Source organism: Solea senegalensis, linkage group LG21 (genome assembly GCF_019176455.1).
Source record: "Solea senegalensis isolate Sse05_10M linkage group LG21, IFAPA_SoseM_1, whole genome shotgun sequence".
Classification (NCBI taxonomy): Eukaryota; Metazoa; Chordata; class Actinopteri; order Pleuronectiformes; family Soleidae; genus Solea; species Solea senegalensis.
The window spans coordinates 14016694-14038440 of NC_058040.1; the positions used below are offsets into that span (position 1 = coordinate 14016694).

Consider the following 21747-nt stretch of genomic DNA (forward strand, 5'->3'; position numbering starts at 1 on the left):
TTGCAGATGGCATCTCTAAATTTAACGAGTATTTATTCTGGGTCTCATGGCATTTCCTCCTTGCTGCAAATATCTCATGTATCAAATATTTATACTTGGTTCCAGTTTACTAGAAAAACTGAAACCAAAGTAAGTAACATTCAGTAAAAGTATAGAGAGGTACAGATACATGGTATTAAATGTAGAAATAGGTTTACTTCAATTTATCAGTCACTGCAGTTTTCGTCTTTGGTTTTTACTGTCTCTGCCTACTGTTTACTCATGCACTATTGACTTGCTGCATGGAACATCCATGCATTTCCTCCTGATAGAATAGAAAAAAGGAAAGCAGTGGAAAGAAAGAGTAGGATAATGCATGCAGTTTTTATGAAGCATTCATGTTGTTGATGTTTTTTTTCTTCCTGTCTGCCTCAAGAGGGAGGAGTGTAGGCTGGTGTTGATGATAATGCATGGCACCATATGTGTATGCCACCTTAACGTAAGCATAAAATACCTAAAATTATAAGAATCATGACACAGAAGAACATGCACTGTGTATTAGATAAAACAAATAATGTCCATTTTAATTGAACATGGTGTTTTTGTCGATCTATTTCCAGGAGGGAGGTGCCATGGAAGAGCCGTGAAAAAGGCAAAACATGAGGAAAAAACCCCATCTGAAGGCATTCCGCAGCTCTGGCGCCCTCGTCTTTTGTCCCTCAGTTATGCAAGATGCAACAACACCTATTGTGAGAGAAAAGCGTTAAGCAGAGGTAGAAACTGTGGAAAAAGAAGCAGAGCAGCAGGAAGAGGGGGACATTTGACAGATACAAAGAGGGTGCGATGCAGCAGGATTTCCCACTGTGCCGAACACAGGACTGCGTGACAGGTCTGTGCAAGCACAGGGGGAGAGGGAGGAGAGAAGGAGAGAAGGAGGGAAGGTAGGATGGAGGGGGAGGGGAGGCAATTCAGCGCAGTGCAAGCTGAGTGGATGAGTAGCAGCCGCGGCACAGGCACCAGCATCAGCACCACTAGCTGTAGCATCTTTCACTGTGGCTGCTAGAGGCTGTCCTCTGCCTGCAGTAGCATCAACATAACCCACATACACGCACACATATCTGGACTGAGGCATTTCCATCGCTTGCCTTTTACAAACACAGGTCGTGGTGGCCACTAGAGGAGCGCTAGTGAGTGACGGGGGCTTGGGGGACAGCGGGACCAAGGGAGGCGGGAAACAGGGACGACCAGAGGTAGTGTGAGTCAGAGGAGGGCTGGAGCAACGGCGACTGGGGCAGCAGCAGCAGCAGCAGCAGCAGTAGCAGCGGCACCATGGCGCAAGCCGCCAAGCAGCTCCGCAAGGCCAAGGATTTCGCGGAGGCCGCCGCCCAGGAGCAGAGGGAGAAGGAGGAGGAAAAGATAAAAAAGAGGAATCGATCCAGGGACCGCAGGCGTAAGGTATGGCTGGCTGTCTCTTGAGACACAGGAGGTGACGGTGTTTCTCACACCCCTCTTTCCCTCCTCTCACCTGTCTTTCTCTAGAAGTCTCTCTCTCGCTGCATTCATTGTGCAAGATTGGCATGGATGCAGGTACACATGTATGATCATTACTCAATGGGTGTTGCAGCCTCAGCTGGTGAGAGTGTGTGTATGTGTGTGAGAGAGTGTGTGTGTGTGTGTGTAGGCCAACCAGTCTGCCACTTATGCTCCAGTGCAGGTTGTGTTTGATTCATTAGATATGTGTCTTTGGGGGGAAGAGAAATTAAACTGATAATGATGATGACTGTGCTGCTGGAGTTAAGACCAATACAGGCTGTTGAACAGGATGTCATAGTTTTTTCACATAAGAAGCATTTGGGTTTCCTTGCATGGCTGCAGCTCATTCATATTAATGCAGTGCAAGTTCAGTGAATCGACACGTATTTTTACGCATATAATCACACTGACACTGATATGTTCTGCATACTCTGAAATGGTGTTTGTAGATGTGGTGTCTATTCCCTGATATTAGAGATATTAGAGATTTTTGTTTCAATAGGGGAGAAATGAAATGGAGGGCGAAAGATGGAAGATATTAATCTATGTTGCTGTTTGGGCTCACAACATGTCAGATAATTCAGCCCTAATTATTTGGTGTTTCTAATTTACTAGTTTACTTACTTTAATTTTTTTATGTGTAGGCACACAGTATCACACCCCATAGGCACAAGAGCTCTCATTCACTCTTCCCCCGCACTCTCGCTCTCGCGCTGTGCCTTTGGGTGCAGATTTTATTGGGGTTGTGCTGCCGTGCTCTCACACTTGGCAGCTCTGATATGCTTTATATAAGACACTTGTTGAACAGTTTAAAACATCTTCTTTTTGTTTTGTATGCAATTAACCAAATTATAATGTGTAATTGAGCATGTAACACAAAGAAATCATGGTTTGTGAGAAAGACATGCACATGGGAAAAGAGGCAGCCGAGTACAAAAATAATCATATTCTGCTCTAGAGGGCTGGGGTTGCTCATGAGTTGTAATCTCCTTTTCCCGTTATTATTGTTCAGTCAGCATCAAACAGATTGTATATGTATCGTGTGGCTTTTGCTGGGGGTTTTCTGAGATCTTTCGTTGTATACTCAGTCTTTTCCCTCATTTACTTTGCATTCATGGAATCGCTCTCTATTTCGTTCATCTCTGCATTCTAATCGTGTGATTTTCAATACAGAACAACATGCAGAATGCGGCATAGTTCGATTAATAGGAATAAAATGACACAAATTGACACAGCATCAGACATTTGAAGGTTACATAACTCCTTTACAAACTCAATTACATTGGAGACACCGCAAATTGGTCTCATCCTTTGCTCATGTTTGTTATGTAACAAGGCTAAAATAAGGTTGGTGTGAATTTGACGTTAAGATATGATAATTAATGCCTTTCTTCAGGTTTTGAAAATTGAACACTGAACACACTGAGCTGGAAAGCTAACTTAAATAAAATTGATATCTATACTTTTATGCCATGACTGAGTACATCAACCAGGATGATAGTGGTGATGTTTACCAAGATACGGTTTTGTGTGTTTTGGATGGTCAATTCAAGATTGACATAATCACACCTGCTGATTCGTTGAACGGCTACAACATATGCATACTGTAGGTAGGAGCGCTCTGAATGGCTTGAATGTGGCTTACAATCAGCTTGTTAGATAACGCCTTCATAAACAATCAAAGAAACAACCAAACTTATAATTAGGCAGTGTGAGGACTAGAGGTGTTCCGATACCATTTTTCCCCTCCCGATACCGATACTTGTGCTGTGGGTATCGGACGATACCGATACCAGTGTGTTGAAATATATATCATACTAAGACTGCATGACTGTGATATGATTATCACATTATTATATGGTAAGGTTTGGCTCAGGTTAAACCCTCTGTAAAACATGAACGAATACAGCAAATTTATTTTTTACCAGTGATATGTTATTATTATTATATAGTTTTTCAGCTTGTACGTTTGTTTTGACTCTGGTCCAAACAACGCAGCACTGGCAGAGCTTCATGTTTCCATGACGACTGACCGGGAAAGGACGCGTGTGACTTAATTTTTACATGACTCCAGATTGTTAAAATGAGTCTCTGAAGTAACGCTAAACTTTAAAAACAGAGGCATACATACGCAGGACACAGGTACGCTGGTTAGTTGTCATGCTGCTCTTTTCGTTTAATAAACGAGCCGCTCCAGTTTGACTGTAGGCTCGCTAACGGAGCTAGCGTAGCTAACAACGCTAACCGAGCTAACTGGTAAATACTGCCAAACCGCTGACATGATGAGCTAACGTTAGCTCCTTGTTTACAAGTGTCGGGTGATCAGTTCTTCTTCACACCTCTAAAACAGCACAGCGCAACTGTTTCAAGAGCGACGAAGAAGAACCGTGTCAGAGCTAACGGAGCTCTAATAAATTACGTGGTATCGGATCGGTGCATGGACTCAAGTACTCACCGATACCGATGCCCACATTTTCGGCAGTATCGGAGGCATTTCCGATACCGGTATCGGAATCGGAACAAATCTTGTGAGGACTGATACTTTCGGATTTTTACCGGTCATGCATTGTAACATACCAGTGTGTTGTGTCTCGCCAATATGCTTGATGTTAAATCATTATTTTAGTACATAAAAATGACTTGACCTTGACCTATCAACAGTATTGTTGAAATGTAAAGAATTGAAAATAAATCCAAGATACCCTGATATGATATGTAATAGGCAACTTAAAATTCACTTCCCATGTTAATTTTACCATTGAAGAATTGACCAAGCTTGTGCTCATTATTTGTAGAGACTGAGTAACTGAGAAGCAAGTCACAAAGGGAGAGAGTGAGAGAGGAAGCGGCACAGGCAGCAGGTCTTAATGTCCAGGGGATGTTAATTGGCTCCATTCAATGTAAATCAAACTTGGCAACGTGGTATCTCTATTTTCTTCTACTCCCAAAGGTCATTCACTACAGTGCCAACAGAGATCTGTGATAAGTGAGGAATGGCTTGACAATAATCTAGTTAGAGAGTACAAAGTACAGTTGTGCTCGGCTAGCTCTGTTGACTAAGGTAGATGTCATATGACTGCTGAGAAGGTTTGGAATAGCCCTAAGTCCTGGTTCATACTAGATGTGTCGCGTGAGCATCACTGCTGTGTGCAGTGACCACTGAGTCTCTCTCATGTATGTGTTCCCACCAGCTGTGTGTCGGCTGCGTCTCTGTGTTTTCCCAGATCACCAATATGTTTATGACTGTTTCTGATTCCTAATTTAGACAGAGAGAAAATCTGCCCTTCTCCTGATTAAAAAATATAATATTTATGTTTTTCACATATTCAGATTCAGCCTAGACACTAAAATTAGTGTGACAGGTGTCAGGTTTATGAATTATTTTTGATAGAACACATTTTTTTTCTGCCTATTCTTGCTGGGAACCCGAAAAGTCTCCAGTCCACAGAATAGCTACATGATAATGAGTTTGACATGTATAAATCGGCAGTTAGTGTCTAATGTTTCTAATGTGGAGTATATTTTGACCAATAGAATTGATGTTATATGTATATATATACATATATATATGTATGTATGTATATATATATATATATATATATATATATATATATATATATATATATATATATATGTATGTGTATATATATATATATATTCATATATGTATGTATATATATATTTATATTTATATATATATATCTCTATTCATATATTGAAGATGACCAAGCATTTCTACTCCATTCACATTATTCCTTTCTTTGTGTTTATTCTTATTCTATCATACACTTGCATTTATGAATTGCATGGGTTTGCAATGTGCTCATTGGTATGAATCACATGCCAGTGAAAGTGAAAGTTTGTTTCCAACACTTAAGGTTTAATGCATACATTTCTGAGCCAAACTTATAAATGTCAGTCTTGAGGCTGATCCAGATGTTCAGGATTTTATATTGTTATAGCTAAAACAAAGCTTAGATAAAGGTTGTTTTTTTCATTTACCCTACTCCATTTGCCTATTTATAGTGTTGTTAGCCTTTGTTATCACACATCTTCAGGACTGGAATCACATGAAACATAAGGTGGGCCAGATTTAGCAGATCAGTACCTCAGTGTGTCAGAGTCACATCTTAAGTCAACACTTGGACAAATATACTGTTAGTAAGAGACTGGACACAATAAAGGACCTGAATCGAGACTGAGACCTAAGAAAACCTTGATCAGGACATCCATTATTCAAAGCCGCAGGACTGTTGTGACATGTGACTGGTAAACATACAGTGGGGATCAATGATGTAAAGTACACACATGTATGTATTTATATATGTATATATATTTATATACACTCTGGATCAAAATTTTAAGACCAGTTGAAAAATTACGAGAATGTACATTTTGCACTGTTGGATCTTAAGAAAGTTCTAAGTAGTGCTTCAAAATGCAAAAAGAAGAAATGGGAGTGAGACAAAAAAAAATTGAGTATGCAATTTATTGCAAACAACCATTAAACTGAAATAGGCTGTTCATCTGCGGATCAAAAGTTTAAGACCACAGTCTTTAAAAGCCTAAATCTTCGCAAAAAATGTGAATTCAGTACCATTTTCTGTCAGGTATCCACACTGTCATGACCTCCTGATGGCAAAGGCAAAAAAGCTTTCTTTGAACGTGGTTGGATTGTTGAGGAGCATCAGCAAGGCCTCTCGCAGCGTGCCATTGCTGCTGAGGTTGGACGCAGTAAGACAGTCATTCAAAACTTCTTAAAAGATCCTGAGGGTTATGGAACAAAAAAGTCAAGTGGTAGACCCAAATAAATTTCACTGGCCCTGAGCCGGAGGATCCAAATGGCTGTCTGTCAAGACACGGGACGATCCTCTGCCCATACATCATTGATCCCCACTGTATATTTACCAGTCACATGTCACAACAGTCCTGATCAAGGTTTTCTTAGGTCTCAGTCTCAATCCAGGTCCTTTATTGTGTCCAGTCTCTTACTTACAGTATATTTGCCCAAGTGTTGACCTGAGATGTGACTCTGACACACTGAGGTACTGATCTGTTAAATCTGGCCCACCTTATGTTTCATGAGATTCCAGTCCTGAAGGTGTGTGATAACAAAGGGTAACAACACTATAAATAGGCAGAGGTAAATGGAGTAGGGTAAATGAAAAAAAACAACCAACCTTTATCTAAGCTTTGTTTTAGCTATAAGCGATTCATTAAAATCCTGAACATCTGGATCAGCCTCAAGACCGATCTTTATAAGTTTGGCTCAGAAATGTATGCATTAAACCTTAATTGTTGGAAACAAACTTTCACTTTCACTGGCACGTGATTCATACCAATGAGCACATTGCAAACCCATGCAATTCATAAATGCGATGGACATTGCTTGGGTTCATTTTCAGGTCTTTGTAGCCAATGGGGGCGACTAATCTGGGACACGAAGGCTTTTACTGTAGGAGCTCAGCATGAGCCTCCTTGGTCATGCACATTTTACTGTTTCCTTCAGGCCTGCACTTAATACAATGGAGCCAACGATCTGCTAATGGATAGTGTGTGAACTTTGTGTAAAACTTGTGTGTGCTTGCTTGAGTTATATGTGTGCATGTGTGTACACGCAGTTACTGTTTTTGTGTGAAATAGCAGGGCTTCAGGGTTTTATCTAACCGTATGGATACTCAGCCCTATATAACACTCCCTTTTTTTGTCACTCCCTTTTACATTGACCCTCTGCCCATTACTGTCCTCAAGCAAAACAAAACTGAATTACTTTAAATAATATGTCATTTTGGTAATTGAAAATTGTGTCATCTGCATATACGATATCATTTCAGTGTTAGACTGAGGAAAAATGAATACCAATTTGGCTATTATAAATATCCCAAATCTTTGGGTGCAAATTAGCACCTCATTTTGGTTGTAATTCATGTCACTGCCGTTGCACAGCAGAAAGCCTCTCATCTCATCCAATTGTCCCATTCAACCCGGCGTGAATGGAATTCATTCGCCACAGGTCAGACGATTTAGAACTACAATAAGCTCCGGAAGATAACACGCAAAAGTATGAATACTGTACTCCTCAGTCATACATCTTCATGTTCATATATGATAGCTTTTCAGTGCACATGGGTCAGCATTTATGTTAGACTTTCGTCGCTTTCTGCTCAGATGCTGCCTTTGACATTTTCAGCTTCTTTTTCTTGTGTCAAACCTTTGCACACAGCGACGCAGCTCTGCCGAGGTTTAATAAAGTGTTGTATGTTGTCCCACATTCAGCGGAGGAGGTGGTATGAAGAATATGTGAATTCACTATGTTTGTGCAGAGAGATGGAGGAAATTGAGGATGTTTATGTGAGCCCATGGGAAAGGCACTCTTTAGGAAGTGCCCTAGAATCCTAGCGACTGATGTTTGTGATTCTTTGTGCAGTCTTTTTCTGTAAACCTGTACAGTATGTGAATAGATCTGCACCAGTCACTTTTAGGAATTAGGTGCAGTATGTAATTTAATAATAACCCCCTTTTGAAAAGTTGTATTCAACATTCTTGCCACTAATGTTCAGGAGAACATAATGACATGTTTGAGCAAATAGCTGCCTATGTATACATACATGCAGCTGTCAACATTAGCTTTCAGTTTAATGAGAATATAATTATCACTCATGTGTTCGATCTTAGTTTTAGCATTAATGTAGTAATCTCATCGTATTTAGCTATTAACTGTGCCATTTAGTGGATAGGTACAGTAGCATACATGGCTGTAAGGGCTGTAGTGCCTGGTATACTTTGAAACAAATGATTTATTTGGACTGTGGCTACTAAAAAGAGGTTCTAAGATGACTGTTGTCATGGTCTGGTGACCAACGATAGCCTGTGAAAATGTTTTGACAGTGTTAGAAATGAAGGATGACCACATCTCACAGTGTCTGCTGCTATTGCCTGCTATGACATTTTATTATCTACACTAACTTGCATTATTGCAAAACATGAAAAAAGTTTCTTTATTCTACAGTCTACATACATTATGCTTGATAAATTTAGGTACATATCTGTGTGAGACATAAGACAATTGTACAGTTAAACTCATCAAAGCAGTTATTTATGTGGGAAGACTTATAACCAATTGTTTAAATCTTTGCATTGTTTTTTTCTTTTCAGTAGTCTCGGGCAGTACGGTGTAAAGACTTATCATTGGATCACTTGTTTTCGTAAGATAATGATAATGGGAAGTGGGAGAGTATGGGCTCGTGCTTCTCATTCCCACTGAGGAAACGGAGAGCATGATGAACCAAGGTCAAGCCGAGCAAAGCAGCACTCAAGCCCAGCCCAAAGCAGCCACAGGCTATATTTGCCTGCCAGCCTAGGATTACACTTCATCTGAGACCAGAGCGAACCATCTGCAGTATCTACACACCATAACTGTGAGCTAGCTTAGCACCTGCTCAGATCATGTAGCTGATTTTGCCCCAGATCTGTTCCTGCTCAAACAACATAGGGAGATACCAGAATAGAGGCATGATGGCCAGTATTTATCACACCTCACAAGGGCTTATCCTGGACTGTACTCTTAGTTTTGATCTGTAGATCGGAGTAAACCTGACCGTGCCTTTGTGGAAAGTTATTTTGTGCTATTACTGTAAGACTGATCTTGTATTATTTGGAGATCTAAAACAGAGTCAATCCGAGGAAAAAAAGTAGTAAATTGTTTACTAGAAATGTGTTAAACTGATGATTTTTGTTGAATATTTGCACTGAGAAAACAATTGACAAACCTAAGTTTATCGTAAATAAATTCAGGTTTTACCCCCCCCAATCATTTTCTTTTCTCGGTGTGGATGAAACTACATATTTTTAGTTTCTATTGTGTTTTATTAGAGTGGTTGGTTCCTGTTGAACTCAAACCAACCTGTATATTGTGATGGATTTTCCACACCTGGGTCATTTTTAATATTTGACACTGTTTCCCAACATGCAACAGTTGTTGGAATGGTCAGAGAGTCAATGTGCCGATGGGCCATTAGATCCATGTGCATTCGACGAGTTGCTCAAGAGTAACGGCTCATGTGCCAGTCTGCTCTTCACAGCATCCATCACCATTGTTAAGCAAGGCCAAACAGTGTGGTTAGCCTGGTATGCAGAGGGAGGGGTTCAAGCTGTAAATCTTTGGGCAATGTTTATCGTTACCCTTGGGTCAGTTAAGAGGCGGTCTGAGGTGACTGATGTTCCCATGGCGATTACGGAGTGACTCTACACGTGGCGGGGTGATGGAGGGACGGAGAGATGGACGAGGGCATATCTTGGTTTGAGATGAAATTGCCGGCATAGATCAATAACTTGACAGGAAATGCTTGAAGGGAAAAAAAGAGGCTACACTCTCCAGTTTATATGTTGAGCTGATTTTTAACTCATAGAAAGTCTGATGAGAGTTTTCCGGATTATTCTGAGATTTGGTAGCCTACGGAGTTCCATGTTTTCATCAAAAGGGACATCTTAAAAAGACAACAGTTGTTGTTCAATTGTAATTGAACTAGATACAGTATATACTACCCAGCACTGGTGATGCATTTGGCTCATTAAGTGTGGTATGTGAGCAGTGTTAATTCTTCAGAATCATTAGAGGAAGATTGGAAGTGATGCAGACTGGCACGTTGCCACACACACACTTTTACATATACAATGACTGCACACGCACACACATACACATACACACTCTCTCTCTCTCTCTCTCTCTCTCCCCCTCTCTTAGAGCAGGAGCTGGGTATTATGTAATGGAATTAGTGCTCCTCAAGGTCTACATGGATCATGTGGCCTGCAGGAACCACTAATGCACTGATGCACTGAAGCAGCTGCTCTCAGGCACACCCTGACTCCATCACTTTCCTCTGCTGGTCTAAACGCATGTTACGGTATATGTGTGTTTGCTAATGGGCCCAGTGCTCAATCTAAAAATCCAGAAATTCACATTGTTGTGGTGGTGTGACACTTTTTTTTTATTCACCTGCTACATTTTTTTTAAACACAAATACTTTTCAAGATTGAGTTTCAAGATCAGTCTTAGGCCTTGGACCTAGATGGATTTGAGTTTCATGGTAATGTAATGTATGCACACAAAGCCTCATACATACAATAAAATGCAATTTAATATAATGCCCTGCAGTCAATACTTTTACTTCTAAGGCTGTATTGTTTTACGAGGTGAGGGGTGCTCTTATTTCACCTTGTTTACACTGACGTTGTGTGTGCTCAGTTTTAATCTCTTTCTTATATCTTACTTTTACCAAGATGTAGTCCGTAGGAGCTGCTTAGTGAAATCACTTTCTTTTCTTGTTCTGGGATTATTAGCTTTCCTTCAGGAGTGATTACTTTGCCTTGGTGCTAAATCTGACACTTTTTGAGATGGAAGTGTAAAATGTATCCTTTTTTTTTCAGATTTCAAACTGCTTTTTTTAGCAATGGTTGTCACCTTTATCCCACTGGTTGGGGCATGAACAGACAGGCGCAGGTGGTTCGCTGGGTTGCAGGTGTCCATGTCTGCCTGATGAGGCAGGTGGTGGGGGTCACAGGGATTCCTGCCTAATGGCAGATGCAAGAGCTGGCTCATCACTCAATAACTTAACCTATGCTAAAGGGTTATCTATAATCTAAGTAGTGGGATTATAGAGGAACACAGTATTGGTTTTATTGAAAACTACAAAATGTAACGTCACATGGTTCCAAACATCCCTGCCAACAACCGGCTGTCATTTTTCACTCTCTGCTCTGACAAAGCCTGCATCAGCAGCACTCATTGATGGCTGGGAACACAACAGCTCGAGGTGACGGCTGGATATCCAGACTGAATGTTTTTCCCTCAACCTCAACCAATCCTTGTCATCTTTCTGCTTCGCTTTCCCCCCTTCTACATTTCTCCTCTCCCTTTGGGTATAATCTCACGTTGCTCGTTGTTAATGTACTCCTGCATGTAGAAAAAAACAGATAAATGATAGTGATCATCAGTTCTGCATGTTTCCCTGCACCGTCGTCCATGTCTGTTGTCGACTGCACCGGTGCATTGAGTTGGAAAATCCACATGTTAAATACTTCATTGCTAATTCAATTTTAAAATCTCAATGGAAGACGGAAAAGTGTTGCAACTGTTTGTTCCCCTGTGTGCACTCTGTTTTCCTCTGTCTGTTGCCTCATTGTGGCTTTACTTACCTCTCTTTATCTATTTCTCTACATCTCTCTATTATTCTCCTTAATTTTTTTTTTGCATTTGTATTTCTGACTTGTAAATAGTATATGCTGCTGTCAGTCAAACATGCATGTTTCAGATATCAGTTCCACTGACTAATTATTCAGACTGTAAAGTCGCAGTACTGGGGGCCGGCTGCTGTTTGTGTCCATCTACCCAAGTTCTTGCTTTTAAAAAACATTTAAAGCTCCATTGTGTAACTTTTGTTGCTAAAGGCATTTTAGTTAATAAGTGAATATGATCTGTAGCATAAAAACAAGCTACTGGAAGTAAAAACCAGACATGATCTGAGCTTCTGCAATGAGCAACAGAGACACTGCTATGAGGAAGACATGTCTTCAGCAGCTTTGTGGTTGCCTCGTGGCATTTTCAACCCCGGTTGTGGGCATTGACATCAGACTTTCTAAAGTCTGAAAGGATGCTTCCACCTTTTTTTCATCAGTCATGAAACGCATCACTCGTTGTGTGGAGCTGATAGACTTTATCAGCATTGTATCAACTCATTTGACAATAGACCAGTTAAATGTGTGCTGTGCTGTGCATTTACTGATTTGCAAGAATTTGTTACTCGTGTACCACAACCAATGTAAATTAACTCCTAAAAGAAGACACTTTTCCACTCTTGTCCCCATCCATACCATCCTGATCCACCATTCATTGTCCATACCATCTATTTTGACAAACCGCATGGAATAGCATGGAGGCCAGGAGTTAAATTCAAACATTAAACACTCCCACCCAGAAAAGCAGACTATATTAAGTCCATCTATTTCAATTTTGTTTTCCCGGTTTTCAGCAACATGACATGTCACCATCAGTGAGCCATTACAATGTGTCTCGTCTATTACGGCACCTCCAGTAAACTAAGTTCCGCTAATGATTCATATTGCAGCCAACCATTAGCAGAGTCCAATAAATAAATGTTGACATAATATTTTGCCAGAGCAGTCTGTGAGTCATAAAATGTGATTCTCTAGCATATCAAGTTAGTGGGTAAACAGGAGCAGACGGTAGGTATTAATACTGCTCTGAAATAATTGGATAATCATCATTTATCATAAAACAGTGAAAAGGAAGATACTCCCCTGGAATTTGGCTTGGCCCCCATCTTCTTGTTTTTTGTTTACTTCCTGCGAGCATCTGTTACCAAAGTCACAAGAGCACAAGAGCCGGTGACTCAATCGCACACAGTGAGAGATTCTGTTTTCAGCACTGTCATTAACTTGTGTTACTTTATCGTCCCCTGTGTGATTCATTCACAGCAGCAATCCAGCTATGGTACAGTAGTGATGCTGGGAGTCGGACGTGTCATGGCGATATCACACTTTCTGTTTCACCAAAACGACTCGCATGAATCAACGCGACGCCTGACTTGATTGACTGATTGAGTGCATGCAGACTACACTCACATAAGTTTATGTTCTCTTTATTTTTAAATACTGTACGACTAGAAACAGAAATTAATATCCTTTTTTTCATATAGCACTTTTCACACAGAAAGTCCTTCCCAGATATCAGGAATATAGAATAAAAACATCCCCAAAACTAAGAAGCACAAAATGTATATGAATATGTAGAATTATGTGTGAATATGCTTTAATGAAAAAGATAAATTGACAACATGAAAGTGATAAATAGCTTAAAAGAAGTATGGAAGTTTGCATAAAACTGAGGGAAATGATATTAAAGCTTAAAATAACTGATGATGATCGTGGCCTAGTTGTAATGAAGCACCAACTCAGCTGTTATATGTTTTGATGGACCACAGGAGAGGCCAAGGTGAGAGGAAAACCATGCACATAGCATACAAATTAAGAACAGTGCCTTAATCCTATATCTTAAGAAGCTGAGGCTTCATCATCAGAATTCAAGACACCAAGCTGACCTGAAGCGTGATTGATTATGCATTGTAATTACACTCTAATTTGCATAATCAGAATTAGGTACCAATTTGTATCACTCCTTCAGTTTCAATAGGGTGCTCAGACCCCAAAAATGTGGAACAATCTTTATCTCAATTTACAAATCTGTCTTTGTGCCAATTTGTTAAAAAAAAAATTTGTTGTATTACCCAGCATGCACTGCAGAAAGATCAGGTATTATGTTGTAGATTTTTGCCCTGTGTTTCACATATCACGGTTATTATATGGTTTCAGAAATATTAATTAGACCGTAAGTGTTTAATATGATTGTCCTCTAAGACAGATACAGACTTTACGAAGAGGAACAAAACAAGTTCATTTAGTTTACAGTTTCAAAGGTGTCAGGATTGTCAGTCTGTACATGTATGAAAGCACCTATACGATAGACATTTGTGATGCATCGCCACCTGGTAATTTGTGGCTGTGACTCTGAATGAATTGCAGCTTTCTGTCTTGTCTAGCTCATATTTATAGGTCTCCCTGATGCATATGGTTTATTATAGCATGAACTTTGGAAAGAGCTCAGTCACTTCTCACTGGTACTAAAAGGGATATGTATGAGGAAACGTATTAAGTCATGAAATGAGCATGATATGTCATCAGAGATTAAAGATAAAGTTATTTTAAAATACTGGCTTCACTGAGTACAATGGCCCAGCCGGTATATTCACAATTTTAATTTTCATCTGTGGGCCACAATGTCCACTGTCCCCCTTCCAATAACACAGCTCATAGCACATAAACACAAATGCTGCCAGCAAATGCTGCTGTTCAACACCGCAAGCTGCAGACATAGGTCAGAAATGCCAAAAGTTACAAAAACCTAAAAAGCTCACTGCTACCTCACTACTTCTCAAATGTCTCAACCAGAGAAGAAGAGAGGGTCTGTACTGTGTAGTGGAGATGTCACACACTTTGTCTTCAGCTATTTAAAGCATGTAATCTCTTACAGTCATTGTTGCTTATCTCTATTCTCATGTTGTGGTAATTGTCTGCTGCTGTTGCTCGGAGCAGACACACTTTCAATCTGTTGTTGAAAATGAAAAATTGTGAAGTTTATCAAACTAAGACAAACTGTGGGATAGTTGTATGTACGGTATGTGTATGGGTACTTTGTGCATGAACACAGAGCAACAACAAATATAACCACTGCTCCTTTTTACTTTGGCAACCGTATTCTGCGTTGTTTTGGATTGGGATTGCAGTACTAGCGGTTACTGCTGTACATATTTTACATATATCCTTCTTTTATTGACATTAGCCAATAACAAAACTGCCCCTTCTTGTGTTTTCAATATACAGTGTATCAATTTATTTTGCCTTAAGACCTTATGTCCAATATCACAACCTTGAATATCTATACCATCATCAATCCAATGCAGTCATTTTTACATCTATTCACCACCGAGCCCAACAACACATACTCCCAACAATGTAAAAAATGATCTGCCACATAAAGAATAAATAAACCGCGTGCTATATGACTCAGTTATGTTATATTTCTTTTACATTCAGACATATACTGAGTATTGTATTGACCCATCTCTCTCTCTCTCATCAATTTACTCTTCTTGTAGCACTTTAACTGTCTTGTCGACTGCTCTTCATTGACTAATCCTGATTGGATTGGATTCTCACATCTTGTGTGAGACTATTGTCGTCCCCATCATGACCGCAGTGAAGGGGACGAGACCGCCTATGCCGAGTCCGAGTCAAGACAGAGTCTTTGAAGGGTCGAGACCGAGTCCGTTGGTTTTCAAATACATTTGAGTCAGAGTCAAGACCGAGTCTTTGAGGAAGCAAGTCCGAGTCGAGACCGAGTCCTTTAGGAGTCGAGACCGAGTCGAGACCAAGACCATAAAAACATGTCAGTTTTCACATTCATGATTTAGTATCACCCCAGTTAATAATCAACAGTTAGGCCTACAGACTAAGCTAGATTGGGAATTGTTTAGAGGAGCAGTCTTAACGTCTTAATATGCACTATGCTTTTACTATCATTAAAAAAATCCCTACCACATGCATCATCTTCTGCCTATTTTAAACTGCTTCAACAGTGCTGCTCTGTCATCAACATGTTAAGCCCACCCTGACTTTTTTAATCATAGTTAGGACATAACATAAACATAAAAAAAATGCGTTGGTCTCAAGGACTCGGTCTGAAATTACGAGTCCTTCTCCTCCCACTGTGGTCCGAGTCAAAACCGAGTGTTTGAAGGAACGAGTCCGAGAAAGCAGAAATCGGTCCGAGACCGGACTCGAGTACTACATCACTGCACGACCCCCCCCCCACCTCTGTGAATATGTTAATGAGTTTAGATCAGGATTCCTTAAGTATTTCATTCTCTCTCTAATTTCCTCACTCTGTATCTCTCGCCGTGCTAATCTGCGCTTTATGGAAAATGATATCAGGCTGCCCTCTGGGGACAAGCCACTTGCTGCAGAATTGACATGCTCTCTGTGTGTTAACCCCTGCTGGACCTTGTGCTTTCTATATGACCCTGGCATCAAGCGATTGTCCCATTGACGAATGGCTCCTCGTGGGCTAAAATGGCCCTCGTGAACCTGAGTAGAGTGCTGAATCATAAGAAGTTGCCTCTATCGATTGGCTTCGGGAGTGGTCACCATCCTTTGTCAGACCAGCAGCAGCAGCAGCAATTTTGTGGTGGATTGTGGCATGTTAAGATGATATCCATTTTTTTTGTGGTTTTGGTTTTGTGAGTTTTATTTAGTTTCTACAATGCATTTCATTGTGGATATAATTTCAAATACTAATGTGGCAAAGAGATGGAGCCTGGTGCTGATATCATTACTGCTATTGCTACATCATTGCTATCTTTAGAAGCAGTAGTGGTCGTATCAGACATAGAGCTATTGTTGTGAACTCTAGCCGTGCCCTTCGATCTCATCTTCTGCAGCATTTTGTGTGTTTCGTCCTCCCTGACATGACTTTCCCTCTTTCATCCTCGATCAGCCTCTCCTTGTTTCCATGGCTCTCTCAGCGTGACGCTTACTGGTATGACTCTACACCCACAGGGTGATTAGTGATGACCTGCTGTCACTTACACAGGCATACACAGTAGGAACAGCTCACCCATCTCATATAAGAAGACAGAGCTGCCACATGTACAGGCATGCACAGAAATGCAAAAGAAATATGAACAAAGAGTTTCCTATTACTGGAGAAATTACATTAAATATCTGACAACTGGTATGTTTTGGAAGATACCAAATCAAGCAATCCTGTTTCTTCTCTTTCTAAAATGGTGTGCTCCCCTATCGAGTGAGTTTGTCTACATTACATTACATGTCATTTAGCAGACGCTTTTATCCAAAGCGACTTACAAAAGTGCATTTAAACATTTGGGTACATATAAGAGCTAGAAGTAAGTAAGAGCTAAGAGTAAGAGTAAGTAGAACAAACAATTAAGTGCTAGTCATAAGTGCGATGTACAAGTTTTTTTTTTTTTTTTTTTTTTTTGTCGTCTTAGTCGAGGTAGAGTCGGAAGAAATGTGTTTTTAGTCGGCGGCGGAAGATGTGGAGGCTTTCAGCTGTCCGGATGTCGATGGGGAGATCGTTCCACCATTTGGGAGCGAGGACAGTGAACAGTCTCGAGTTCTGCGAGTGCCTCTGCGATCCTCTCAGTGAGGGGGCAGCGAGCCGGTTTGTCGATGCAGAGCGGAGTGGGCGGGCTGGGGTGTAGGTTTTGATCATGTCCTGGATGTAGGCTGGACCGGATCCGTTTGTAGCATGGAAATTTAAGTCCAATTTAAGTCCCAGTTGTGTATATATCTTTGAAATGAGAGCTTTTATTAGTTTATGTTATGTTGGATATTTGAAAGTGTGTTTTTATGTGTTTGGACAGATGATGAAATAAATTAATGTCGATCAAATGGTATGTTGTGCAAGACAGCGCTGATAAATGTTCAGATATCTTGTTGTTCTCATACGTGTGATAGTTTATCACGTTGCATTTTTATCTGCCTGTTTACACTGTGTCTCTGTCAGGGCTGAAGGATTTTATGATTACTCTGACAGATAACTGCCATTGAGATTTGATTTGCAATATAATGTGTTTTTTTAAAGACGAGTCTCAGTGCAATATTAACTGTGCTATAGGTTTTGAACGAGATGGAGCATTACCCAAGCTCTACAGTACCATCAAAAATATTAACTTAAACTGTAATCCAATAATGTGAACTTTCCAACATGCAGGTGTTACGTTTTTAATTGGCAAAGAAAATAGAACAATCTAAAATTCATTCATTGTCCACTGCGTTATGTTCCGTATGAGGATCACGGGTTGCTGGAGCCAATCCCAGCACACAGAGGGGGAGGAACCAGGGTACGCAGGTCATCAAATCAGAAGTTGAATGATTAAATTGCTGCCTTTGTCATTTGCTAATTCCAATTGTTCGGGCCTAGTGTGTGTCCTCCATTTTGTTTAAGAAGAAGGACTGAGTGATATTGTAGGGATTTTCAACCCCACCTGACGTCTGAAGGCTGCTGGGAGATCGGCTTTTACAGCTGACTGTGTTTTGCACATTTACGTTATTGTTGGTTTCTTCCATTCATGTCCTAAAATAAATTAGGATGGCTTCACCTCGGTTATATTTTGTTGATATCCAGGTTTGTTGGTGTGTCCAAAAGGAAGGGTTTGCCAGGTTTTATAATTGGAACCTCTCAGGGAGAACCTGATCCTCTCAAGCTTACACTGCAGTATTTCCAGAATCCATCTATTATGAGAAGGTTGAGAGGAGTGTATCCATTTTAAGGAGAATTATCTTCCCAGAAAACAGAGTGGTGAATACGAGTAACTTGTTGAGTGGCTTTGGGTGATTTGCTTATGTTGTGTATGCAGCACACAGTGGGCAGCGAGCTGACATGTGCACGCTTGTGTGTGTTGGAGTCTTTACATCCTGCAGTGAGGAGCATATGTCACCTCGTGTGACTGCCTGTTGACAGTGGGATTGAAGATGATGTAGCATGTTGCAAAGTGCGTCCACGCTGACATGTCTGCACATGAACTGAGTACACACAGGTGTGTATACATTTCTAGGTGCACATGCATCCACATACGGTACATGTTGAGCCTGTGTGCATTTGTGTGTGTGTGTGTGTGTGTGTTTTTGTCTTCTTGTGCCGGTCAGCGTGCTTGTGTGAGTTATGTGTCAGCTCCAGAGCTCTCTACAGTTCTGATTCATGACACGGGTGATTTGGTAGTCAGTCAGTCAATGTCATGATTGGGCAGCAGCTTTTTCCTTCCTTCCTTCCTTCCCTCCCAACCCTCTCCTCTGCCTCCAAACCATCTATCTCTCCTTCCCAGACCACAAATGCTCCGACATCTAACATCCAACCATGCAACGTTTCATCCTGCAGTGACCTTACAGTGACTTCTGTGGTTAAGAGCTGTGGTTAATTTCTTGCAGTATATCTAAACTAATTTAATTGTGGTTGAATTCATCATTTGAGTATTTACTCTATTTCACATTTCTGTATTTTGTCTGTAAATGTTATGTTACAGATATGTATATATATATATGTTTGCTACAGATTTGCATAGTACAGATGGAAAAACATATTTGCATAGCAGACATTTACTTTTTGTAGGTAAACCCTAAAATTAGGACTGGAACTTACGATTATTTTCACATTTGATTAATCAGTCGTTTATTTTCTCAAATGAATCGTTAGGTCCATAACATGTCAGAAAATGCAAATTAGTGTTTCCCAATTCTCAAATTAATGAAGTTCTCAAATATAGACAGGCTGAACATGATATAACTGTGTTGCAAAAGGGGAATTTTAGTGTAGATTTTTTACAGATGTATGTCCAAACAGCATATTCAAACATAGGTTTTATTATATTTTTTGCAGTGGAGTAACATCACCCTATTAGGTAATTTATGCAAAGATGCACGTAAATAATTAACACTTAATCATAAATTAAAAATGAGAACACACCATGCATATCTCCATCATTGTATAATGTAGATATTTTTAGTCCTTAACCTGTTTTAATTGAGGAAAACACAAACACTGTAACTTATATCTTTATGGTTTTTATGAGTCACAAATTAGAGCAACTAAACGGCTACTAAAGAGTAACCGTTTTTATATGCAGTAATAGTATGCCAGTGAAAATGTGTCCCTGAACACATTGTCAAAGTTAAACATCTACACACACTGAAAGTGCCACCGCCTAAAGGCGTTGACAGTGTCCACAATCTTGACCTGAGCTCACCTCAAAACGAGCAGGTGACAGATGGTTGAGGGAAGACGGAGTAAATAACCAAAGTGACAGTGGTGAAATGAGAAGTGTTACAACGCTGTGTCATCTGCTGGGACAGCGCGGCAGAGGAGTGTTTAGTTCCCGTTTGTGTGTGTGAACTCCACTGTGTGTATATGTGTGTGAATGAGTGAGTGCAGTCTGTCTAATGAGGAATGTTTAAAGGGGATAGAGTGTAGTGCCTGAATTCGGAGTCACTACTGATTCATGTCAACTGACTTGAGTTGTGTGAGTGACAAAGGGAACAAAGATTACACAAAGATTTATAGGTAGTTTATAGCAAGGACTGCAATCCTCTAACCTGCCCTGGTTGGCTTTGATCCAGTACTTGCGATCTGGGTTGGTGCATCTCTAATGTTTATAATTACATACAATCGATGGTTTTAGCCAAAATAACCTGCTAACAAATCCTCCCCTTTGGTACTTCTTTGCAGGGCTCGCTAAGACAGTCATTTCTACCTGTTATCAAGCAACATTATTCCGATACACAGAAACTAGGTAGTATTTGTAATGTCAGTAATCTGTTCTGCTCTTCTCAAGATTAGTGATGAAATTTAACTTCCACGTTTGAAGGGAACCACCTATTTTTTCCTATTTTCTGTTATAGTAGAAAAAACATTGCAGTCTTTTTTTCTCTCTCTGAGTTGCTTTTTGTTGATAAATGACTAGTGCCAAGAGTTCAAATGTTCCCCACCTCTGGTCAGTGAGATGGACATATTTGACAGACGCACAGACAAAATGGCGAGAATGTGTTGACTCAAAATGGGATACCCAGTGTTACAGAAGTAGCTTAACACAAATAATGGACCTTACTTCATTGTCTTTGAGCAAGACCCTCCAACCTCTTCTACTTCTGTTCTCCTGTTCTGACCATGACCTCTAACCTCTCCTTGTGATGATGGGGGAGGGAAGGGTGAAGGGTGAAAGTAAAAAGAAAATGCACCAGCACAGGAATGAATTGCTCTAAAACATAAATCTCTCCAATCACACGCTAGGATAAGTTGCGCTGACACGTGATCGTTATCTCTCGGCTCACTTTCACCCCTCCTCTGTCTGTCTTTCTCACTTTCACCTGACCTCTGCTTCTCTATATCACTGACCATAAAAGTCATGTCCACCCTAATGGATTCATTTGTCTTCTGGACTTTCGACCATGCGTCAACCACCAAAACGGATAGAATTTAAAAAGTCTTCTTAAAACGGTGGACTCTCATGTATGTGTCGCTTTAACCCTTGACTTATGCCGAGTCTGATGCTTGTTGCTAGAGGTACAGTAGTTAGCAGAGGAATATTGTACACCATGCATTGGTGTTTTGGAATGGAAACATACAAAAAACTACCTGAAAGTGCTTGTGATGTTAGATACCATCCTACATATGATCGTCTTGCTCACATTCATCAGGTTTAATGTTGAGGTGGACATGTTTGACCTCAATATTCCTTCTGACCTGCTTCTTTTTTTCCTCCTCCACCACATACCCTTCTTCCTCCATCCCTTTTCCTTTAGCTCATTATTCCTCTAATTATCCCATCATGTCCTTTATTCCATCCTTTATTTGGTACTACACTATCAAACCCCCCCCCATCCTCTCTCTATTCTATACGTCCTTCCTTTCTTCCTCCGTCTTCCCATTAATCACCCTCGCTCCTCCCTCTGCTTCACGTTCCCTTCTCTAACACTTGGTGTATATTGTCCTTATGGGGGAAAGTGCAGTTCAGTCACAGACCATGTGCCGCTAAGTGCTCTGCATTACTTATGCACACATGACTTTCAGACATAGTGGCTCCTCTT

General features: G+C 40.4%; 1 protein-coding gene across 7 annotated transcripts in view; it reads left to right on the plus strand.

Moving 5' to 3' along the window:
* The first annotated feature begins 1285 nt into the window (after nucleotides 1-1285).
* LOC122787049 (ankyrin-1-like) overlaps nucleotides 1286-21747 on the plus strand; it is a 68629-nt gene continuing 48167 nt past the window's right edge. For all 7 annotated transcript variants that reach the window (XR_006362537.1, XR_006362538.1, XM_044053600.1 and 4 more), the window contains exon 1: nucleotides 1286-1434. Coding sequence is in view for 5 of the 7 variants with exons in the window: in XM_044053600.1 (XP_043909535.1) it covers nucleotides 1309-1434 (126 nt within the window). In the remaining 2 variants the exon portion in view is untranslated. The remainder of the gene's footprint in view (nucleotides 1435-21747) is intronic.